This window comes from Octopus sinensis, linkage group LG17 (genome assembly GCF_006345805.1).
Source record: "Octopus sinensis linkage group LG17, ASM634580v1, whole genome shotgun sequence".
Lineage (NCBI taxonomy): Eukaryota > Metazoa > Mollusca > Cephalopoda > Octopoda > Octopodidae > Octopus > Octopus sinensis.
In genome coordinates this window covers 52,299,316-52,321,058 of record NC_043013.1, presented here as the reverse complement: position 1 = coordinate 52,321,058, position 21,743 = coordinate 52,299,316, and the positions used below count along the sequence as shown (strand labels likewise).

General features: G+C 39.7%; 1 protein-coding gene across 2 annotated transcripts in view; it reads right to left on the bottom strand.

The window, feature by feature from the left end:
- LOC115220818 (serine/threonine-protein kinase DCLK1-like) overlaps positions 1–21,743 on the bottom strand; it is an 81,769-nt gene that overhangs the window by 11,003 nt on the left and 49,023 nt on the right. The window contains exon 1 of one of the 2 annotated variants that reach the window (XM_036510578.1): positions 18,480–19,148. The exons of the other annotated variant lie outside the window; for it this stretch is intronic. Coding sequence (XP_036366471.1) covers positions 18,480–18,927 — 448 coding nt within the window. The 5' untranslated portion in view covers positions 18,928–19,148. Of the gene's footprint in view, positions 1–18,479; positions 19,149–21,743 lie in introns of those variants that run through there. 2 annotated transcript variants of the gene reach the window in all.

The following is a 21,743-nucleotide window of genomic DNA, read 5'->3' as shown; positions in this document are numbered from 1 at the left end:
AAACCAACAACCATCTGTTGTTGTTGTTGTTGTTGATTAGGACCAAGTTAGCTCTGATTGAGCACACTTATGAGTAATGCCATTCCAATTGTCAACTTCCGTCTTTTTGTATATCTAAGCCTACATTATTTGGGAGATCCTTCTTGTCTTACAATAGCAGGTTGTGATTTGAAAGAGATTTAGTTACTAATTCTATCAACCAACCACTTACAGTAGCAATTTTCAACCATTTTCAATCCATACTATAGTAAATATGGTATTAAATGTGTTAAATTTAAATGTTTGTGTGTCTGTGTTTGTCCCCCTAGCATTGCTTGACAACCGATGCTGGTGTGTTTACGTCCCCGTCACTTAGCAGTTCGGCAAAAGAGACCGATAGAATAAGTACTGGGCTTACAAAGCATAAGTCTCGGGGTCGATTTGCTCGACTAAAGGCGGTGCTCCAGCATGGCCGCAGTCAAATGACTGAAACAAGTAAAAGAGTAAAAGAGTAAAACATCCATGAACCATTGATGAGGAGTCTGCAGGTCCAGTACTCAAAATATCATTTTAGTTTTATAGCCAATATTATTGGGGTAACAGGGTGTGTAGTAACCTGGGTGGAAATCAGATTGCTGAAATTAGATTCCTGGGAATGAGCTTAATTCTATAATGCATACTTTACAGAGCATCACTCCATCAGCAGCGATAAAGAATTTGCAATGATTTATGAAAATTTAAAGGGTGGGTGATTATGCTAAAGATGACAAAAGGAACAAGAACTCCTTTTCTTAACGAGATACCTTTAAAAAAGACAACATTGTTAATGAGCTGAGCTAATGATCAGTCAATATAGATTCAATGATTCCAATCATCATCATCATCATCATCGTTAACGTCCGTTTTCCATGCTAGTATGAGCTGGATGGTTCGACCGGGGTCTGGGAAGCCAGGAGGCTGCACCAGGCTCCAGTCTGATCTGGCAGTGTTTCTACAGCTAGATGCCCTTCCTAATGCCAACCACTCCGTGAGTGTAGTAGGTGCTTTTTACATGCCACCAGCACAGGTGCCAGGGGAGGCTGGCAGTGGCCATGATCGGTAGGTGCTTTTTACGTGCCACCGGCCAGGTATCACAACTACAATTTCCATTTGATATTTATTTTGATGTTGATGTACTTGACTCAATAGGTCTCCTCAAGCACAGCAGGTCACCCTATGATCCAAGGTAAGCACAGCAGGTCGTTCTGCAATCCAAGGTACTTTGGATGGGCTGGGGTTATGCGAAACTGGTGCAGGTAGCAGACATGAACTCACATTATTTGTCAGGTCTTTGCAGTCACAGCATATCTCCATCAGAAAGAGAAAACATTATATACATATAAGCACACACACACACACACACACACACACACACATGTGTGTGCATGCATGTGCACACATACATACACATGCACATTCAATTAGTACCATGAAAATTCATAAGACATTTCAGAAATTCTCCGTTTGAGACTCCTTGTTTAATCATGTATACACAATCACATATGAAATACATATGCATACACACACACACACACGTATTGGCTGTTTCAAATTTTGGCACAAGGCCAGCAATTTCCAGGGAAGGGCTTAAATCGATTACATCAACCGCAGTGCTCAAATGCTCTTTATTTTATCAACCCCAAATTTGACCTCAGAATGTAAAGGCAGATGAAATGCCTCTAAGCTTTGTTTCCAGTGCAGTAACAATTTGACCACCTTGCACACACACACACATACACACACATTGGTTTCAAATTTTTGCACAAGGCCAGGATTTTAGGGAAGGGAGTAAGTCAATTACACCAACCACGGTTCTTAAACCCTGGATGCAACAACTGAAGCAGATTCTGTGAAATTTACCTTGAAAATGCCACGCCTGTATTAAGTAGCTGTCCAAAAATGTCATCATTATGTTGTCAACCTATAAAGTACGATACCATGACCAAAAACACAATACAATATATGCTGTAGGAAGTACAGTCCTCAAGGCAAAAATATTAGAACTTCCAGTGATGTGGAGGGCAAACTCACAGATAGAATTAAAGACTACTGGCGGAACATTCTTGTGAAACCCTCAGACCAGACATGATGATCTGGGAGAGAGAAAAGTAAAGGTGCACAATAGTGGTAATCACTTTGCCAAACTGGGTGTTAATTTAAATATAGGTTTAGATGTATATCTGTAATTTATTGGGGTACATGGGTATGTAACTAACTACCTCAGTGCCAATCTTAAGAAGTTGGGTTTCGCAAAACCAGAAAGGACATCTTTTGTTGTATCTGGATGAAAGTAGGGCCTCGTAGTAGGAAAAAACGAGTCAAGTTGGAATATGCAAGACTTTATAATCAATACAGAAATTTACAAAAGTGAAGAAAGGAGCTTTCTATAATATCATCATCATTTAATGTCTGTTTCCCATGCTGGCATGGGTTGGACGGTTTGACAGGAGCTGACCAGTTGAAAGGCTCTTCACGCTCCGTGTCTGTTTTGGCATGGGTTCTACAGCTTCATGCCCTTCCTAACAGAGTGTACTGGGCGCTTTTATGCAGCACTGGCACAGGTGCTTTTTACGTGGCACAGGTGCTTTTACGTGGCACAGGTGCTTTTACGTGGCACAGATGCTTTTTACATGGCACAGATGCTTTTCACGTGGCACAGGAGCTTTTACGTGGCACAGGAGCTTTTACGTGGCACAGGTGCTTTTTTACGTGGCACAAGTGCTTTTTACGTGGCACAGGGGCTTTTTACGTGGCACAGGTGCCTTTTTACATGACACAGGGGCTTTTTTACGTGGCACAGATGCTTTTTACGTGGCAGAGGTGCCTTTTTACATGACACAGGGGCTTTTTTACATGGCACAGATGGTTTTTACGTGGCACAGGTGCCTTTTTACATGACACGGGGGCTTTTTATGTGACACCAGCACTCAAAATCCTATGTTTTGAGCAGTCCACCGTTTGTGTTGGCTCATTTCCTTTGTATAATATTTGATTTCCAATGCAGTAACAGTAAAGAATGGCCAATGCAAAGCATGGAGGGTTCAAACTCATACAACAAGGCCACTATCAGTAAGTTATTCGCATTCACAAACAGGAAGTAATCTTGGTGGCCACATAATTCCTTTTTTGTTATCTTCAGGACTCTTCCTGATTAGAAAACTATAGATACAAACCATTAATGCAATTGTGAAAATCCGTAAAACATTCTAGAAGTTTAGCAAGTCATAAGTGAACGTACACCTCTGTCTTCTTTCTTAACTCCCATCCCACCTACAGAACTTCATTCCCGCTTGACTCCTAACTGCGTTCTTCATTTTCCTTTTTCTTTCCTCCAACCACTTTTTCTTACTCACTCTTTCCCTATACTTTTCTCCTCTTTCTGATCAAAGACTAGTGTCCGAAACATCAAGACTCTTAGCTTTCTTCCTTTCTTCTTAAGTGTGAAACTAATACATTTGTTAAAATTTATCCTTCCCATGTTAACTTCTTTTTTGTGTTCATTGCATTTGATATATACATGCATATATCATCATCATCATCATCATTTAACATTCACTTTCCATGTTGGCATGGGTTGGATGGTTTGACTGAGAACTGGCTCAGCAGAAGCCTGCACCAGACTTCTGTGTCTGTTTTGGCATGGTTTTTACAGCTGGATGTTCTTCCTAACACCAACCGCCCAGCAAAGTAGACATCATCATCATCATGATATATATATATATATATAATGCCACATAAAACCAGTGGAAAATTTCAGGGGAAGGAGTAAACCAATTACATCAACCCCAGTGTTCAACTGGTATTTATTTTATCAACCCTGAAAGGATGAAAAGCAAAGTCGACATCAGTAGAATTTGAACACAGAACATGAAGTCAAATGAAATACTGACTATTCTGCCAGCTTGCCACCTCATATATATATATAAATATATATATATATATATATATATATATATATATATATATATTGGTAAAAACAGTAAGATAACAAAAGAAAGAAAGAGATCTCAATATTATGTAAATAGAGGAATTTATCTGAAAAATAATATGTGACAATTATTCAGTAGCCAAGATAAAACTCTGAGTTTCGGATGCCAAGGTGGAAATCCACACCACCATCTCTTCGGTTATCTGGCCAGATAACTGAAGAGATGGTGTTGTGGATTTCCACCTCGGCATCTGAAACTCAGAGTTTTATCTTGGCTACTGAATAATTGTCACATATTATTTTACAGATATATATATATATATAAATTAAATTAGAGATAAAACCACTATTAGGCAAATCAAACAATGAAAAACATAAACCAAAACATAGAAATAAAATTAATTAATATAATATACAAAATATATAAAATATAAAATTCAAAATTTAAATTATTTGAATTTAAAGTTAAAAATTTTAAATTATTAATTTATATTTATAAATTTATATATATATATTATATTCTTATTTTTATTTTTATTTTTTATATATTTATTTATTTATTTTTATTTATTTATTTATTAAATATATATAACTATCAAAAAGCATAAAAAGTAATATAAGATAAAAAGTAAAACCACTACGATCGTTTCATGCCCATAACCTAATTCGAATAACAATAATTTAAATTCAATTAATAATTCGAATTATGGTTATAGTATATTAATTAATTTTATTTCTATGGTTTGGTTTATGTTTTTCACTGTTTGATTTGCCAAATAGTGGTTTTATCTCTAATTTAATTTATATTTATACTGTAAAATTAGATTTAATCCTAAATCTAATTTTTCCCTGTAAGTTTGGATTTACTCCCTAATATTATTATATATATATATATTTATATATATATCAAAGTTCTGCTTAGGCATAGTGGTACTAATAACTTGATGTTAGAACTTAGTACACATATGCTTCAGAAAAAAGCATTAATCAAAGTGATAAAGTGATACACAAGCACCAAACTCTGAGTGCATTCTATCCCATAGTAGAATCAGCTACACACACACACACACACACACACACACACACACACACACATACACACACACACACACACACACATATGTACATAGCAGCAGCAGCAACAGCATTGTTTTCAGCTTTCCTGTGCATTCATGGGTCAGCTGGCTGGACGCCTTTCCTGTCACCAACCTTCACCTGATTCCAGTTAATATTTCTCCCAGGCCAGACATGTTTTCATGACAAACTGGAAATGAAGGATAACTTACTTGTATGACAGTGACACTCACAGCTATCGTGTGATGCCAAGAGAAAGGAGACCCAAACACACACACAATATACTTCGATGAGTTTCCTCTTGACTATATCTGCTCACCAAAGTCTTCGGTCAGGAAGGAGATATAAAGGAAGACACTTGCCTAAGGTGTCACACCGTAGGATTGAGCACAAGAACATACGCTTGCAAGGTAAACCAAACTTCTCAACTGCACAGCCATATCAGTGCATATATGTCTGTGTGTGTGTGTGAATATATATATATACACATGCACATTTATATCAATACATACATACCTGCATACACTCATACACACATGTACACACACATGCACACACATTGCCAATACTGTGACATAAAAGATAGAAAATCAAAGAGACTGAAATAAATTTTATGAAAATAAAATTCCTTTTGCAACAAACGATGACTGGACTTGAAAGAATTCTTCACTTGGAAGAAAAGACGAGGATAATTCTTTGATAATAAAACATTCCAAGAAGATGAAAAGAGACAGCAGAGATGATTGGATGGGGAAGTGGAATGCGAGTCAGAAAATTTACATATGGAAACAAGGAAATATTGGAATTCTGTCACAGAATTTTCTAAAGAGTTCAAAAATGTCAGGAAAGAAACCAACTCAAAAATAGCTGCAAAAATATTGAGTGAGAGAGAAAATATATACCTATATTCTTTTATTCTGTTGTTCTTTTACTTGTTTCAGTCATTTGACTGCGGCCATGCTGCAGCACCGCCTTGAAGAGTTTTAGTCAAACAAATCAACCACAGGACTTATTATTATTTTTTTTTTTAACACCTTGTGCTTATTGTTTTGGTCTCTTTTGCCGTACTGCACAAGCTATGGGGATGTAAACACACCAACACAGGTTGTCAAACTGTGGTAGGGGGACAAACACAAACACACAGACACAACACACTCACACAGACATATATATCTATATAAATACATTCAGTGGGCTTCTTTCAGTTTCCATCTACCAAATCCATTCACAAGGCTTTGGTCAGCCTGAGGCTCTAGTAGAAGACACTTGCCCCAAGGTGCCATGCAGTGGAACTGAACCCAGAACCATGAGGTTGGAGAGCAGGCTTCTTACCACACAACCACTCCTGAGCCTATGTGTGTGAGTACATGTGTGTGTGTGTGTGTGTGTGTGTGTGTGTGCTATTACGTATGTGTGTGTATCTGTGATTGTTTATCACCCCCACCACTTAACAACCTCTGTTGGTATGTTTACATCCCTATAATGTGGTGGTTTATCAACAGAGACCAAAGGAATGCTAAGTACCACACTTAAAATAAGTCCTGGGATTGATTCGTTTGTTTAATCCTACAAGGTGCCCCAGCATGGGCACAGTCCATAATAAACATATGATTTGAAGGTGGGAGTGGGGAGGGGGAAAATAATAAAACAGAAAATGGAATGAGGGTGGGGAACATTACAAATAAAAGTTATAATAGACAGTGTAATCCTTGAAGTGCCATGTTTGAATATAAAGGAGTGATGGTCACAATCTTCAACCCCCTGGGTCTGCTCTATCATAGTTGACCTACTATTAAAGCAACAACAACAACAACAGTGTTTTCGTTTATATCAACTGCACTGACTGACCTGCACTAATCACTGACCCGACACATTTTACTGACTTAATAAGCAATTAATCATGTTTTGCTTTTTGTTTAGTTTTGATTTTTACTTGTTTCAGTCATTAGACTACGGCCATGCTGGGGCACCATCTTGAATGAATCGAACCCCCCCCCCACTGCACCCCACACCCCGTACTTATTTTTTTAAGCTTGGTACTTATTCTAGCAGTCTAAGCTATGGGGACATAAACACACCAACACTGGGTACCAAGCGGTAATGAGGGAACTAACACAGACACAAAGGTGGCGAGCTGGCTGAAACATTAGCACACTGGGCGAAATGCTTGGTGGTATTTCGTCTGTCTTTACGTTCTGAGTTCTGAGTTCAAATTCCACCGAGATCGACTTAGCTTTTCAACCTTTCGGGGTCGATAAATTAAGTACCAGTTACATACTGGGGTTGATATAATCGACTTAATCCGTTTGTCTGTCCTTGTTTGTCCTCACTGTGTTTAGCCCCTTGTGGGTAGTAAAGAAATAGGTATTTCTTCTGGCTCTTTACGTTCTGAGTTCAAATTCCGCCGAGGTCAACTTTGCCTTTCAGGGTCGATAAATTAAATACCAGTTGTGCACTGGGGTCGATATAATCGAGTTAATCCATTTGTCTGTCCTTGTTTGTCCTCTCTATGTTTAGCCCCTTGTGGGCAGTAAAGAAATAAGAAGCTTGTTTACCAACCTCATGGTTCCAGGTTCAGTTGCACTGTGTGGCACCTTGGGCAAGTGTCTTCTACTATAGCCTCGGGCTATAGTAGAAAGGAACCCCATATTCGTAAACTTACGCCAGTAAGCTACCAGCAAAATATGAAGAATCTATAGTAGAAATCTTTTTTGGGAGTTTTTCCAAATTAAAGGACGAAATATAATTCAACCTTTTTACATACATACATACATACATACATACAAATATATATATATATATTAGCACGCCGGGCAAAATGCGTAGCCGTATTTCGTCTGCCATTACGTTCTGAGTTCAAATTTCGCCAAGGTCGATTTTGCCTTTTATCCATTCGGGGTCGATAAATTAAGCACCAGTTACGCACTGTTTGTCCCCTCTGTGTTTAGCCCCTTGTGGGTAGTAAAGAAATATATATATATATTTCCCCTGCTTGCTTGACCAAACAATGATATTATCTAACCCTTAATACGATGGGGTGGTGAAAAGTTCCTGGTTTTGGGTAAAACAATTACAGGAGAGTCAATTAATTATGATTTTATTTAACATATTTCCTTCTGGGATTCACACATTTATTATAGTCCTGTAAAAGAAGAACTCACAAGGTTGGGCCTCCAACCAAGCTTTTCACAATACCCTTAAAGCCAAGAGCTTTTCAGCACTCCCTTGTATTTGGAGTTAGATAATATATTTTCTAATCACCATATTTCAATTCACTCTGTTGTGTGTGGGGGGGTGGATTCCCTTCCTGTCACCAACTCTGGCCTGGTGCCATGTAAGGTAAATATCTCCCTATGACCAAACATGTTTCTGTAGAATCCTAGGAATGAATGATACTTACTTGTATGGCAGTGACACTCACAAGTATCATCAGATGTCGAGACAAGGTGGCACAAATACATACACATATGTCTATTTATATATATATATATATATATAATATATATATATATATATATATGATAATAAAAGTGGAGAATATAATTACAAACTTACAGGGAAAAATTCAATTTAACAATTCCAAATCAATTTCACAATATATCATCATCATCATCATCATCATCGTTTAACGTCTGCTTTCCATGCTAGCATGGGTTGGACGGTTCAACTGGGTCTGGGGAGCCCGAAAGCTGCACCAGTCCAGTCAGATCTGGCAGTGTTTCTACAGCTGGATGCCCTTCCTAACGCCAACCACTCCGAGAGTGTAAGTGGGTGATTTTATGTGCCACCGACACAGGTGCCAGACGAGGCTGGCAAACGGCCACGCTCGGATGGTGTTTTTATGTGCCCCGACACAGGTGCCAGACGAGGCTGGCAGACGGCCACGCTCGGATGGTGTTTTTATGTGCCACCGACACAGGTGCCAGACGAGGCTGGCAGACGGCCACGCTCGGATGGTGTTTTTATGTGCCACCGACACAGGTGCCAGACGAGGCTGGCAGACGGCCACGCTCGGATGGTGTTTTTATGTGCCAACCGACACAGGTGCCAGATGAGGCTGGCAAACGGCCACGATCGGATGGTGCTTGTTACGTGCCCACAGCACGGAGGCCAGTCGATGCGGTACTGGCTACGGCCACGTTCGGATGGTTTTCTTATGTGCCACGTGCCACCGGCACTGGTACCACAAAGATACAAATTCCATTGATGTTCATCTATTTTGATTTGTTTTGATTTGATTTGATTTTCACTTGCCTCAACAGGTCTTCACAAGTGTCACAAGAAGGAAGGTATGCACAGGTGGACTGACTACGTCCCAGGTAGAGGCCATGGGTTATGGCCTGACTATCTTGCCGGGTCTTCGGATGGTGTTTTTATGTGCCACCGACACAGATGCTAGATGAGGCTGGCGAACGGCCACGATCGGATGGTGTTTGTCATGTGCCCACCGCACTGACTACGGCACTGATGGATTTCTTGTGTGTCACAGGCACTGGTACCACAAGATACAATTCCATTGATGTTCATCTATTTTGTCTATTTTGATTTGATTTGATTTGATTTTCACTTGCCCAACCGGTCTTCAAAAGTGTCACAAGAAGGAAGGTATGCACAGGTGGACTGACTAGTCTTGCCGGGTCTTCGGAAGGTGTTTTTATGTGCCACCGACACAGGTGCCAGATGAGGCTGGCGAACGGCCATGATCGGATGGTGTTTGTTACGTGCCCACAGCACGGAGGCCGTCGATGCGGAACTGGCTACGGCCACCATTCGGATGGTTCTCATGTGTGCCACCGGACTGGTACCACAAAGTGTGTGCCACCGGCACTGGTACCACAAAGATACAGATTCCATTGATGTTCATCTATTTTGATTTGTTTTGATTTGATTTTCACTTGCCTCAACATGTCTTCACAAGGGTCACAAGAAGGAAGGTATGCACAGGTGGACTGACTACGTCCCAGGTAGGGGCATGGGTTATGGCCTGACTAGTCTTGCCGGGTCTTCGGATGGTGTTTTTATGTGCCACCGACACAGGTGCTAGATGAGGCTGGCGAACGGCCACATCGGATGGTGTTTGTCATGTGCCCACAGAACGGAGGCCAGTCGATGCGGTACTGGCTACGGGTTACGCCACTTTCGGATGGTTTTTCTCTTGTGTGCCACCGGTACTGGTACCACAAAGATACAGATTCCATTGATGTTCATCTATTTTGATTTGTTTTGATTTGATTTTGATTTGATTTTCACTTGCCTCAACAGGCCTTTGATTTTCACTTGCCTCAACAGGCCTTCACAAGTATCACAAGGAGGAAGGTATGCACAGGTGGACTGACTACGTCCCAGGTAGGGGCCATGGTTTATGGCTGACTAGTCTTGCCGGGTCTTCGGAAGTGTTTTTTTATGTGCCACCGACACAGGTGCTAGATGAGGCTGGCGAACGGCCACGACCGGATGGTGTTTGTTATGTGCCCACAGCACGATGGCCAGTGATGCGGTACTGACTACGGCCACGTTCGGATGGATTCTTGTGTGCCACCGGCACTGGTACCACAAGCGGTACTACTACGGCCAAGCGGTACTGACTACGGCCACGTTCGATGGATTCTTGTGTGCCACTGGCACTGGTACCACAAGGATACAAATTCCATTGATGTTCATCTATTTTGATTTGTTTTGATTTGATTTGATTTGATTTTCACTTGCCTCAGCAGGTCTTCCAAGTCGGAAGGTATGTACAGGTGGACTGACTACGTCCAGGTAGGGCCCACGGGTTATGACCTGACTAGTCTTGCCGGGTCTTCGGATGGTGTTTTTATGTCCACCATGTTCCCACAGCACGGAGGCCAGTCGATGCGGTACTGGCTACGGCCACGTTCGGATGGTTTTCTTGTGTGCCACAGGCACTGGTACCACAAAGATACAAATTCCATTGATGTTCATCTATTTTGATTGATTTTCACTTGCCTCAGCAGGTCTTCACAAGTGTCACAAGAAGGAAGGTATGCACAGGTGGATCGACTACGTCCCAGGTAGGGGCCACGGGATATGGCCTGACTAGTCCTGCCGGGTCCTCTCATGTGATATATGTATATAATTAAGAGTGAAAGACTTTATCTATATCATATAGAAAATTTAAAGATATAGTCCCAAAACATGCATAGTCAATTTAATGTATATTTAATTTAGGGATTTTTTGAATAATATTTATTATAGAATAGTTAAATTTTTCTATATGATATAATGTCTTTCACTATTGAATTACTTAATAAAGGTTATTTCTCTTAATTATATACATATATATATATATATATATTATATATATATAATATATACTTGCTGCAGCAAGTATAGATGGGCTGGACATGTCGCCCGGCTCACCGATAATCAGTGGACGCACACAGTTGTCAAGTGTACCCGTGCGAGTGGAAAGACGACCCGGAAGAACCTCCATACGGTGGAGTTACGATTTCAGGAGACGATTGGGATCACGTGGATGAGAAAGGCGCGATCCAGAGAGGAGTTGGACAGCGTGCTGTGACCAGCAGGGTCAATGGACGCCTGACGGACTGGTCGGTCAGGGTAATATATATATATATATATATATATTATATATATATATATATATATATATATAACTTGCTGCAGCAGTATAGATGGGCTGGACATGTCGCCCGGCTCACCGATAATCAGTGGACGCACACAGTTGTCAAGTGTTACCCGTGCGAGGGAAAAGACGACCCGGAAGACCTCCCATGACGGTGGAGTTACGATTTCAGGAGGACGATTGGGATCAGTGCGATGGAGAAAGGCGCGATCCAGAGAGGAGTGGACAGCGTGCTGTGGACCAGCAGGGTCAAATGGACGCTGACGGACTGGTCGGTCAGACGGTAATATATATATATATATAATATATATATATAATATACTATCATATCATCATCATCATCGTTTAACGTCCGTTTTCCATGCTAGCATGGGTTGGACGAATGACTGAGGGCTGGTGAACCAGATGGCTGCACCAGGCTTCAATCTTGATCTGGCAGAGTTTCTACAGCTTGATGCACTTCCATATATATATATATAATATATATATATACCTTTTATCAATTCAATAATGAAAAGTTAAATTATACCATTTAGAAAAATTACTTATTATAGAAAGATTAAATATAAGATAAAACATATAACAAGGATTAAGTAATGTGCAAAATAATAAATAAAATGTATATATTTAATCGTTATATGTTTTATCTTATATTTAATCTTTCTATAATATGTAATTTTTCTAAATGGTATAATTTAATTATTCATTTTTGAATTAATAAAAGATGTTTTTTTTTTCTAATTTATATATATTATATTTTGTGAAATTTGATTTAGTATTTCTAAATTGAATTTTTCCTTGTAAGTTTGGAAATATTCCCTCATATTATTATTACACACATATATATATGTTTTGCAAGATTCTTGATGTGAAATCGTGTGTTGAAGCAGATGTTATTGGCTAAACTGGCAACATGACCATTCCTAAACACAACTATATATATTACACAAACACACAACATGCTTCTTTTAGTTTCTATCTACTAAATCTCCTAACAAAACTTTGATTGTTGTGGGGAAACACTGGATTGACCATGAAGCAAAATAAGCAAGTGTTTAGAGCACCGAGGGAAGGAGGGGACACCTCAGAAATGGTGAATGGTTTACAGCACAAAAGAAATCCCTTTAAACTTGTAAAATAATATTCAAAGTGGTTTATATGAGTGGAAATATAATTTCAAAGTGTTCGCAGTGTCATGGTGAGGATCTGATCAAGATTTTGCAATTAAAAAAAAGGAGGAAAACTTTTTAAATATAAAGTGGAAGTATAGAAAAATAAGCATTATTTTCCATCTTACTGTTAGTTTTGTCTGGCATAGTGTATCTAGGACTACATTAACTAATGTATCCTTCCAGCTAATGTTTCCATTGTTGCTGTTGTTATTTAACCCTAGGTCAGCCCTCATTCAGCCATTCTATCATAAAACATGTACCAGTTATGACCATTTGTTTTACATGGACACAATGTATCTAGGACTATATTAACCAATGTGCCATTCCTTCATGTTGTTGTTCAACCCTCGGTCAGCCATGATCTGGCACATCTATGATCACAGATGTTCCAGGTATGACCATTCCAACACTTGTTCCCGCATGGTGTATCTAGGACTACATTAACTGATGTGTCCTTCCTGTTTCTGTTGTTTACTCCTAGGGCAGTCCTGATCCAACACATCTATAATCAAAAGATTTCCAATCATGACCATCACTTCTTATTTTACAGACATAGTGAGAGTACCTAGGAATATTTTATCCTATATTTCCTTAATTTTTTTTAAAAGACAGTAGAATGTGATTTAAGGATGATTTGGCTACTATTTCTAGCAAGCCCAAATAACCATATAAACATCACTTCACTGGGTCCCTTTCATTCAAAGCAGGCGGGGCCCTGCCCCAAACCTCATGGCTTAACCCCTCCCCACAGGCCTTCATACTGGAGTTTTATTATCTTTGTCAGTGATTTGGTTCGTTCATTCAGATCTAATTAACCAACTCAATCAGCTTAACGAATAAAAACAGCCGGGCAATTTATTTATTCATTCTCAACAGCAAAAAGAAACATGTTTAAACTTGTCTCCATTCACTAAGATCGTTAATGTTCAGAATGGAAACGATATTTGCATGTGACAAGATGTGTGTGTGTGTCCCGAGTCAACATTAACTTTTGTGTGCGTGTGTGTATGTGTGTGTGTGTGTGTGTTTTGTTGTGTTTGGGTAACCACTTGAGTGTTTGAGGTTATTTCGAGCATTTAAATGCTGGTTTTAAACAGCTCTAACTGGTGTCACACTAACAAATTAACGTAACTTTACTGAATGTTACAAACAACTTCATGATGTGTATGTGTGTGTGTGTGTGTGTGTGTGTGTTTGTGTAAAAAAGAGAAAGAGAGGCATGCATGGGTGTGCATATATAAGTGGGTGTATGTATATGAATGACTGTGCTTCTAATATAAGGGGGTGGAGAAGTACATTACGGCGGAGAAGTACTTTCAGCAAATGGATGAAATGCAGAAGAAACTCCGACAACAACAGCCAGCATTGGTCAATAGAAAAGGACCAATTCTTCTCCACGACAACGGTTGGCCACACGTCACACAACTGACCCTGCAGAAGTTGAACGAATTGGGCTACGGAACTCTGCCTCACCAGACCTCTCGCCTACCGACTACCACTTTTTCAAGCATCTCAAGAACTTCCCGCATGATAAATGCTTCAAAAACCAAGATGATGCCAAACACGCCTTCAACGACTTCATCGCTACCTGAACGCATGATTTTTACACTACTGGCATAAATGAACTTGTTTTGCTTTGGCAGAAGTGTGTTGATTCTTATGGTGTTTATTTCGATTAATAGAGTTTTGCTTCAGTCTGAATTTAAAGGTTAAAAACCACAAGAACTTTCTTGACAACCTAATACTTTCTATAACCACGGGTCAACCCATAGCCTGAGAGTGACGTTGGGGTAGAATGAAACTGTACTGAAGCCTACCGAATGGATTGTGTCAATAACTACAAAAAGTACAGCCTTGTCACACACACCACATCACTAAAACTGTGCATGACAATTACATTAAGAGTATATGTGTCTGTGGAATACTCAACCACATACCTGTTAATCCAGAAGCAGGTAATTCTATTAATCAAACTGAAAACTTATCACTAAAAGACAGACAGACAGACAGACAGACAGACACCACCACCGCCACTGCCACCACCACCACCACCACCCACATACACCCAGATCTACCATGTGTAGTACAAATGCTCACACAGCATGCTGTTGCTGTTGTTTAGCCCTAGGACAGTCCTCATTGAGTAAATTTGTACCAAGGCATTCCAGCTGTGGCCATTCCACATAAATTTTCCTCTACCCATAGCCTCTATATTCAGCAACAGCCAGTGTATTTCAGGTTACATTATCCAATGTGCTCTTTTAATTTTTACGATGGCAGGGTGTGACTTGAGGGAGATTTGACTGCTATTTCTACAGGGTAGGATGTGATTTGAAAGAGATTTGGTTGCTATTTCTAGATAGGTATGATCTGAGGGACATTTGACAGCTATTTCTAGATAGTAGGGTGTAATTTTAGGGTTATTTGACTGTTGTTTTTAGATGATAGGGTGTGATCAAAGGGAGATTTAGCATGCACACACACGCACACACACACACACACACATACATACACACACATACACACATATGATAGGAAACAGGAAATTGTGAAGAGACATTACAAAGAGCTGAAGGTCCAATTCTCCCTTCATCAAAAGTCAGGCCCACATACTGCAGAAGCCTTGGATTCAAAGGTCCACAACTTTCCAATGTAGTAGTAGTAGTAGTAGTAGCAGTAATAGCAGCAGCAGCAACAGTATGTGGGGCAGGGAGTCATGTACCATAAAAGCATGTTGCTACATCCATCATTTGGTGGCAATTCCCTATTATTCCTGGTGGATGAGACCTTGACACCACTCAGGTGACAGCCACAATGTCCAAGGTACCCGAGTTCCTTTCATGTGTTGGGTTTCACAGACGCAACAACACACACACCCTTATATACATATACATATATACGACGGGTTTCTTTCAGTTTCCATCTACCAAATCCACTCACAAGGTTTTGGTCGGCCTGGGGCTATAGCAGAAGACACTTGCCCAAGATGTCACGCAGTGGGACTGAATCCGGAACCATGTGGTTGGGAAGCAAGCTACTTGCCACACAGCCACTATATATATATACACACACACATATATATATATAAATTGTAGAAAGAAAAGATTAGTTGTTATTTTTTAAATAGTAACTTCGTCAATCAACCTATCAATTAGAGGAAGATAATTTATTTCAAATGAGTTATCTAGTTTACAGTCTGATAGTGTGCCTCCTTTACGGTGAAATTTCCCACAGCAGAAATGTCTGTGGGAAATTTTCTGGACACAATTACAATCCCACATTAGCAAAGAGGGACAAACATATTTTTTTTCATGGCCATTGCCAGTACCGCCTGACTGGCTCTCATGCCGGTGGCATGTAAAAGCACCCACTACACTCTCGGAGTGGTTGGTGTTAGGAATAGCCTCAAGCTGTAGAAACTCTGCCAGATCAAGATTGGAGCCTGGTACAGCCATCTGGTTCGCCAGCCCTCAGTCAAATCGTGCAACCCATGCTAGCTTGGAAAGCGGACGTTAAACGATGATGATGATGATGATGATGTAAAGAAGCCAAATGGGATCAATAAGAAACAGAACCAAGGTTAAGGGGGGATACAAAACCACCAGTACATTAAAATAATTCTGGAAACATCCGAAGAAAAAGAAAAAGATCTTGGAAGGTGCAGCTTTTTAACTGCAAACCCTAATTACACAACAGATATAGTTAACAGGATAAAAATTAGATACCGTTACGTGGTCACTCAATCTGCTAGAAATAGCAGTCAAATCTCCCTCAAACCACACCACATTCCGTGGCAGCCAGTTCTCTCACAAATCATACACTCAACCATGTAGAAATAGCAGCCAAATTTCCCTCAGATCATACCTATGTAAAAACAGCAACCAACTACTACAGACTTGAGCTAACCAATGCCTTCAGAGTGATTTGGTATATGGAAACTGTGTGGAAGCCCGCCTCACACACACTTCGTGTGTGTGTGTGCATTTACACCACATGTGAACTTGTTTTGCTTTGTTTACATCTACCATAAATCCCAGATCGGCACCAGATTAGTTTTGGGGTCTGACTTATTTCGACTGAGCCATTGAAGGGAATGCCCTCCTGACTGCAACCACTGCAACCCACCACACACCACAACAATGCATCACAACTCACAAACAACCCACAGCAGGTCACAATCCACAACAACACGCAACAGGCCACAATGACAAAACGCAAAGGCATTCTTTCGATATGAGTCCCATTTACGTCACGTGTATTTGTTTACATTTGAAGAAGATCGTCACTTTCCGTAAAATTTTTATTTTTTTAATATAAGTGGGGTTAGGGTTAGGGTTGGGATTGGGGGGAGGGTATCTTTTTCTCTTCAGAAATGTAAATAAACCCACGTGGGTTTATAAGTGACAGTTATGTTACTAGTACCGAATGATCGCCAAAAAACGTCGATCTCATACTTATTTTCAACAAACCCGGAACACCACAACATCTCTCTCTCTCTCTCTCTCTCTCTCTCTCTCTCTCTCTCTCTCTTTCTATCTCTCTCTCTCTACACACACAAGCACCCACAGACTTCGGGTCAGAAAAAAGCGAAAAAAAATTACAAAAAAAGACACAGCAAACATGTTCTAACCGAGTCCACTTCGTCCGCACCACCAGCAGAGTACAATATATCCAGATTTTCAACCTTAAGAAACAGCAGCTAAATTTCCCTTAATTCAAACTCCATCGTCTTCAGCAATGAAGAATACGTCGGATAACGTATTTAAATGTCAGACAGCTTTAAAAAGACGGGAAGGTCACGAATGGAATGTCCCTTTGACCGTACGTTTACTCAACTAGAGATAACTTGGACGCTAAACAACAACAAGAACTATTACTACTGTTCCATTAAATCCATCCATCTTCTCTACTCCTGGGAAGGTCGTTGGGGATAGGGTCTTCCACAGGGTCCTGTTAGAAGCAACCGTTATTACGCTTTCCGGTTATGTTCCCAAGCGCGACCAACTGAAACCATGGGGTAGTATCCACCCATCTCGTTCTTAGTCTACCCTTAGGTTTCTTGCCGGTTGGTTCGGCTTGAAGAATCAGTCTTGCGATACTTTCCTGCGACACTCTAATCCAGTGCTTTTCAAACTTTTTGCTGGAGCGGAACCCCAAGGAAACATTCCACTGGCTCGAGGAACCCCTCTGCAATAATTTAATAGTTTTATGCACACATATCTGCACAGGAGATGTAAAAATTACTGCCGATTTTAGCAGTTTTGTAACTTCTTGCGGAACCCCTGGACTGTACTGGCAGAACCCTGGTTGAAAACCACTGCTCTAATCCCATGTCCATAGCAAAGGAGTTGTAACCCCTCAATGCAGAGAAGTAGTGGCTAGCAAAAAAAACGTTTCTATTAGAGTAAAACCAAATTAATTAATATTTATTTCTTTACTACCCACAAGGGGCTAAACACAGAGGGGACAAACAAGGACAGGCAAAGGGATTAAGTTGATTACATCGACCCCAGTCCATAACTGGTACTTAAATCGACCCCGAAAGGATGAAAGGCAAAGTCGACCTCGGTAGAATTTGAACTCGGAACGTAACGACAGACGAAATACGGCTACGCATTCGCCCGGCGTGCTAACGTTTCTGCCAGTTCGCCGCCTTTACCAAATTAAATAATATTGTTACCTTGGCGAACTAATCGTGACAAATTCTTTGATGCAGCCTCGCAGTCTTTGGTTAAAAATTCAACACGGTTAGTTATGTTGTTTAAAGATTCGAATTCCTTTTTCTGGATGTATTTCTTCAAGTCTTTTTGGATTTTTTTGTTTGTGTTTGTCAGGTCGCTTAATCCCTCGTTTAACTGCCGCAATGTTCGACTCAAACTCCTCTCAAGGAGTTCGATCTGTCTCATACGTTCGCCCAAACTAACTTTATTTGTACGTTTGTCACGTTGAGTCTTCACGTAAGTTACCGAACGAAGAAATTTCTGCTTCTTCTCTGCTGGGTGAACTTTTGCAGAAAGTTGCTGGGGATCACCTTTAAGACTTTGGCCATGGGTAATACGATTATATCTTATGTTACTAATTATTTTATTTTTTAATAATTTTGTCTGAGCTTTCACAGATTTCTGCATAATTATAACACGATTCCGAAATGTTAAACATTGAAGAGATTAGTATCATCAAAATTATATATAACTATAATTAGTTTAGGTTCGTCTTTTTTAATTTTAATTTTTCATAGACTTTTCTACTCGTTTTAACAGTGTATTGTTAAACTGGTTCCGAAAACTGGCATTAAATTCCCCTGTTTCAGCTTTCTGTGGAAAGTTTGAGATAACGATGAAGACGGGCTCCCGTCATCGTCTCTATTTGTGACGTCATGAGTTTATGCGAGATATTGCAGAAGACCACAGCTTTCATTGAATTTCAACGAAGAAACGGTCCACAATATCGGCATTCTTTTGTTCTTTAAACAAAACAAACGTTTATTTCTCACAAAGAATGTGTTTCCATTTCAAAGCGGGAAGATATTTCACTCTGAACAGATGCAGACCTTTGTACGCCATCCGGAATTTTGATATCTTAGCTTGAAGCTGCCTTTAGCCTATTTCGCTTCGTTGTTGGTCCAGATTCCTGGATCGGTATCATCGCGATCTGACGGCACACCGACACCCACTGCTTTCCTAAATATATCGACGGAAATATAACACTCGGTTCCATTGGACAATTCACCATTTTTTCCTTAATGAAATACACGTGGACCTCAGTTCAATTGAACCTAAACTCTGCATGCTTTCTCATATTTCTGCATACACTATATGGACACCGTACACTAGGCTACAGTTCAGTTTAGACTTGGGGACAGGGCCGGCCCCACACACTCGGCAAACTAGGCGAATGCCTAGGGCGCAAAAATCTGGCCGCACCGCATAAATTCCGAACGACCTTTTCTTAATTCAATAAAAAGACATTTTTATTTCAACAATAATGTGAGTAGAGGAGGTCACATCCGGAAGACAGCAAGAGGAGTCTCCTCACCTCCCGAAGCGAGTAGGGTGGAGGACGGAAGTGGCGTAGGGCAGTGAAGATAAGAGAATTGTGTTGTTACATGATTTGGTGAGAAACATCTAAAATTTTACAAGTAAATATAATCATTTGGTGTTATGTATGGTAATTATATTAATTATATAATAGATTTCTTGCGTGATGTAAATTATTCTTTTTACGACTGCATTTTTCAGTTGATGTTAGGAAGATGATGGCTGGAGGAATTTGGAGTAAAAAAATTGATATGGAGAGTGCACAATGTAGAGCTGGGAAAAGGAGTACTCATTCTAGGGCTGGAAGAATTAAGAAGCCTAATTGTAGGGCTGATAGAAGGGACCGCAGGAAAACAAGGCGCACATTGAGGGGCTATGAGAAGGAGAATATATTGTAGAACTGAAGGGGGGAAGCACACATTATAGGACTGGTTTAGAGTCTTTAACACCCTAACACTTACTTGAGAGGACCTGGGACTGTTCAGGTTTGCAGGGCCTCGTCATACACAAAAACTGAAATGCACAGCAAATCAGCAAACACACAAACACCAAAGTGTGATTATCGCATATAACTGTGGTGAACAGATTATACACACTTTGGAAATTGCTACTAATTTTTTATATATAAAGCTGAAGTTGTCTGTGTGTGACAGGTTTGGTAGCCTTCAACTAACATTATCTTCTCCGAGACCCTGCGGTGCAAGTTGACCAAAATTGAGAGTATGATAGAAGAAGGCTTGCTCTTCCTTCCGTAGCAGAAAAAATTCAAATTGGACCATGTTAATACCAAAAATTATTTACATCAAAAAGTTGCTTTTTTTCTATGAAAATCTCTATTTTTTTACAATTTTTTGACTGCTGTGTCGCCATTTTTCAGTGTATTTCAACCAGAAAAATGTTCACTTAAAGAGAATAACAAACTACATAATGTGAATTTTTTTACTTTTCAAAAATTCCAATTCTAAAGGGTTGAAAAGAAAACAAACCCGAGCAACGCCGGGCTATACTGCTTGTACGTAATAAACAAAAGAGACAGTGAAACATTCGGAGTCCCAAAACACAACCAAAAATGTCGATTATATCACATTTCTGTAAAAGTCATCACATCTGCATCTGTCTAAAAATGTTATCAAGGCACAACCTTCTCATGCTTGTGTGATATGACACTGTTGTTAAAACAATATACGGTGCTATCCGAATAAAAGACTGTCATGGGATAAATATAAAGAATTTCCCCTGTTATTGAATACATAATATCAATGCAAGGAATATTGGTGGAATAATCCCATCGAAACTTCTACCAAATGCAAACATAACAAATCGGATACAGTTGTTGGGGGGCAGAGAAGAAAAACCATGAGGCGTCATAGAAGTCAGCTGCCCTGCTTCTGGGAATATCTTTGAAAACGAAAGAGAAAGAGGATAATACGGACAACTGCCTCGGAAGCTTCAGTTTCTAAACATATATACAATAATCCCTCACCATATCACGGTTCACCTATCGCGGTTTACTATTTAGGCTTACGTCGATTCTTCCGTGGTGTTATTTTGCATTTATAATAAAATAAATATATACAAATCATAAAAATAATTCTAAAAAATATACAGTACAGCACTGGTTCTACTTCGCGGATTTTCACCTATCGCGCGGGGTTTTGTAATGTAACACCCGCGATAGTCAAAAGATTACTCTATATGTATATACAGGATGTCCATAAATTATCTTTACAGCTTCTATACTTTGAAGCTTCATATCGTAAAGAGATTTGATAGGCAGCCTATATACATAAATACATAATCATTCACCTATCGTGGTTTATTATTTAAGCTTACGTCGATTCCTCCATAGTGTTGTTTTGAATTTATAATAAAATAGATATATACAAATTATAAAAATATTTTTTTTT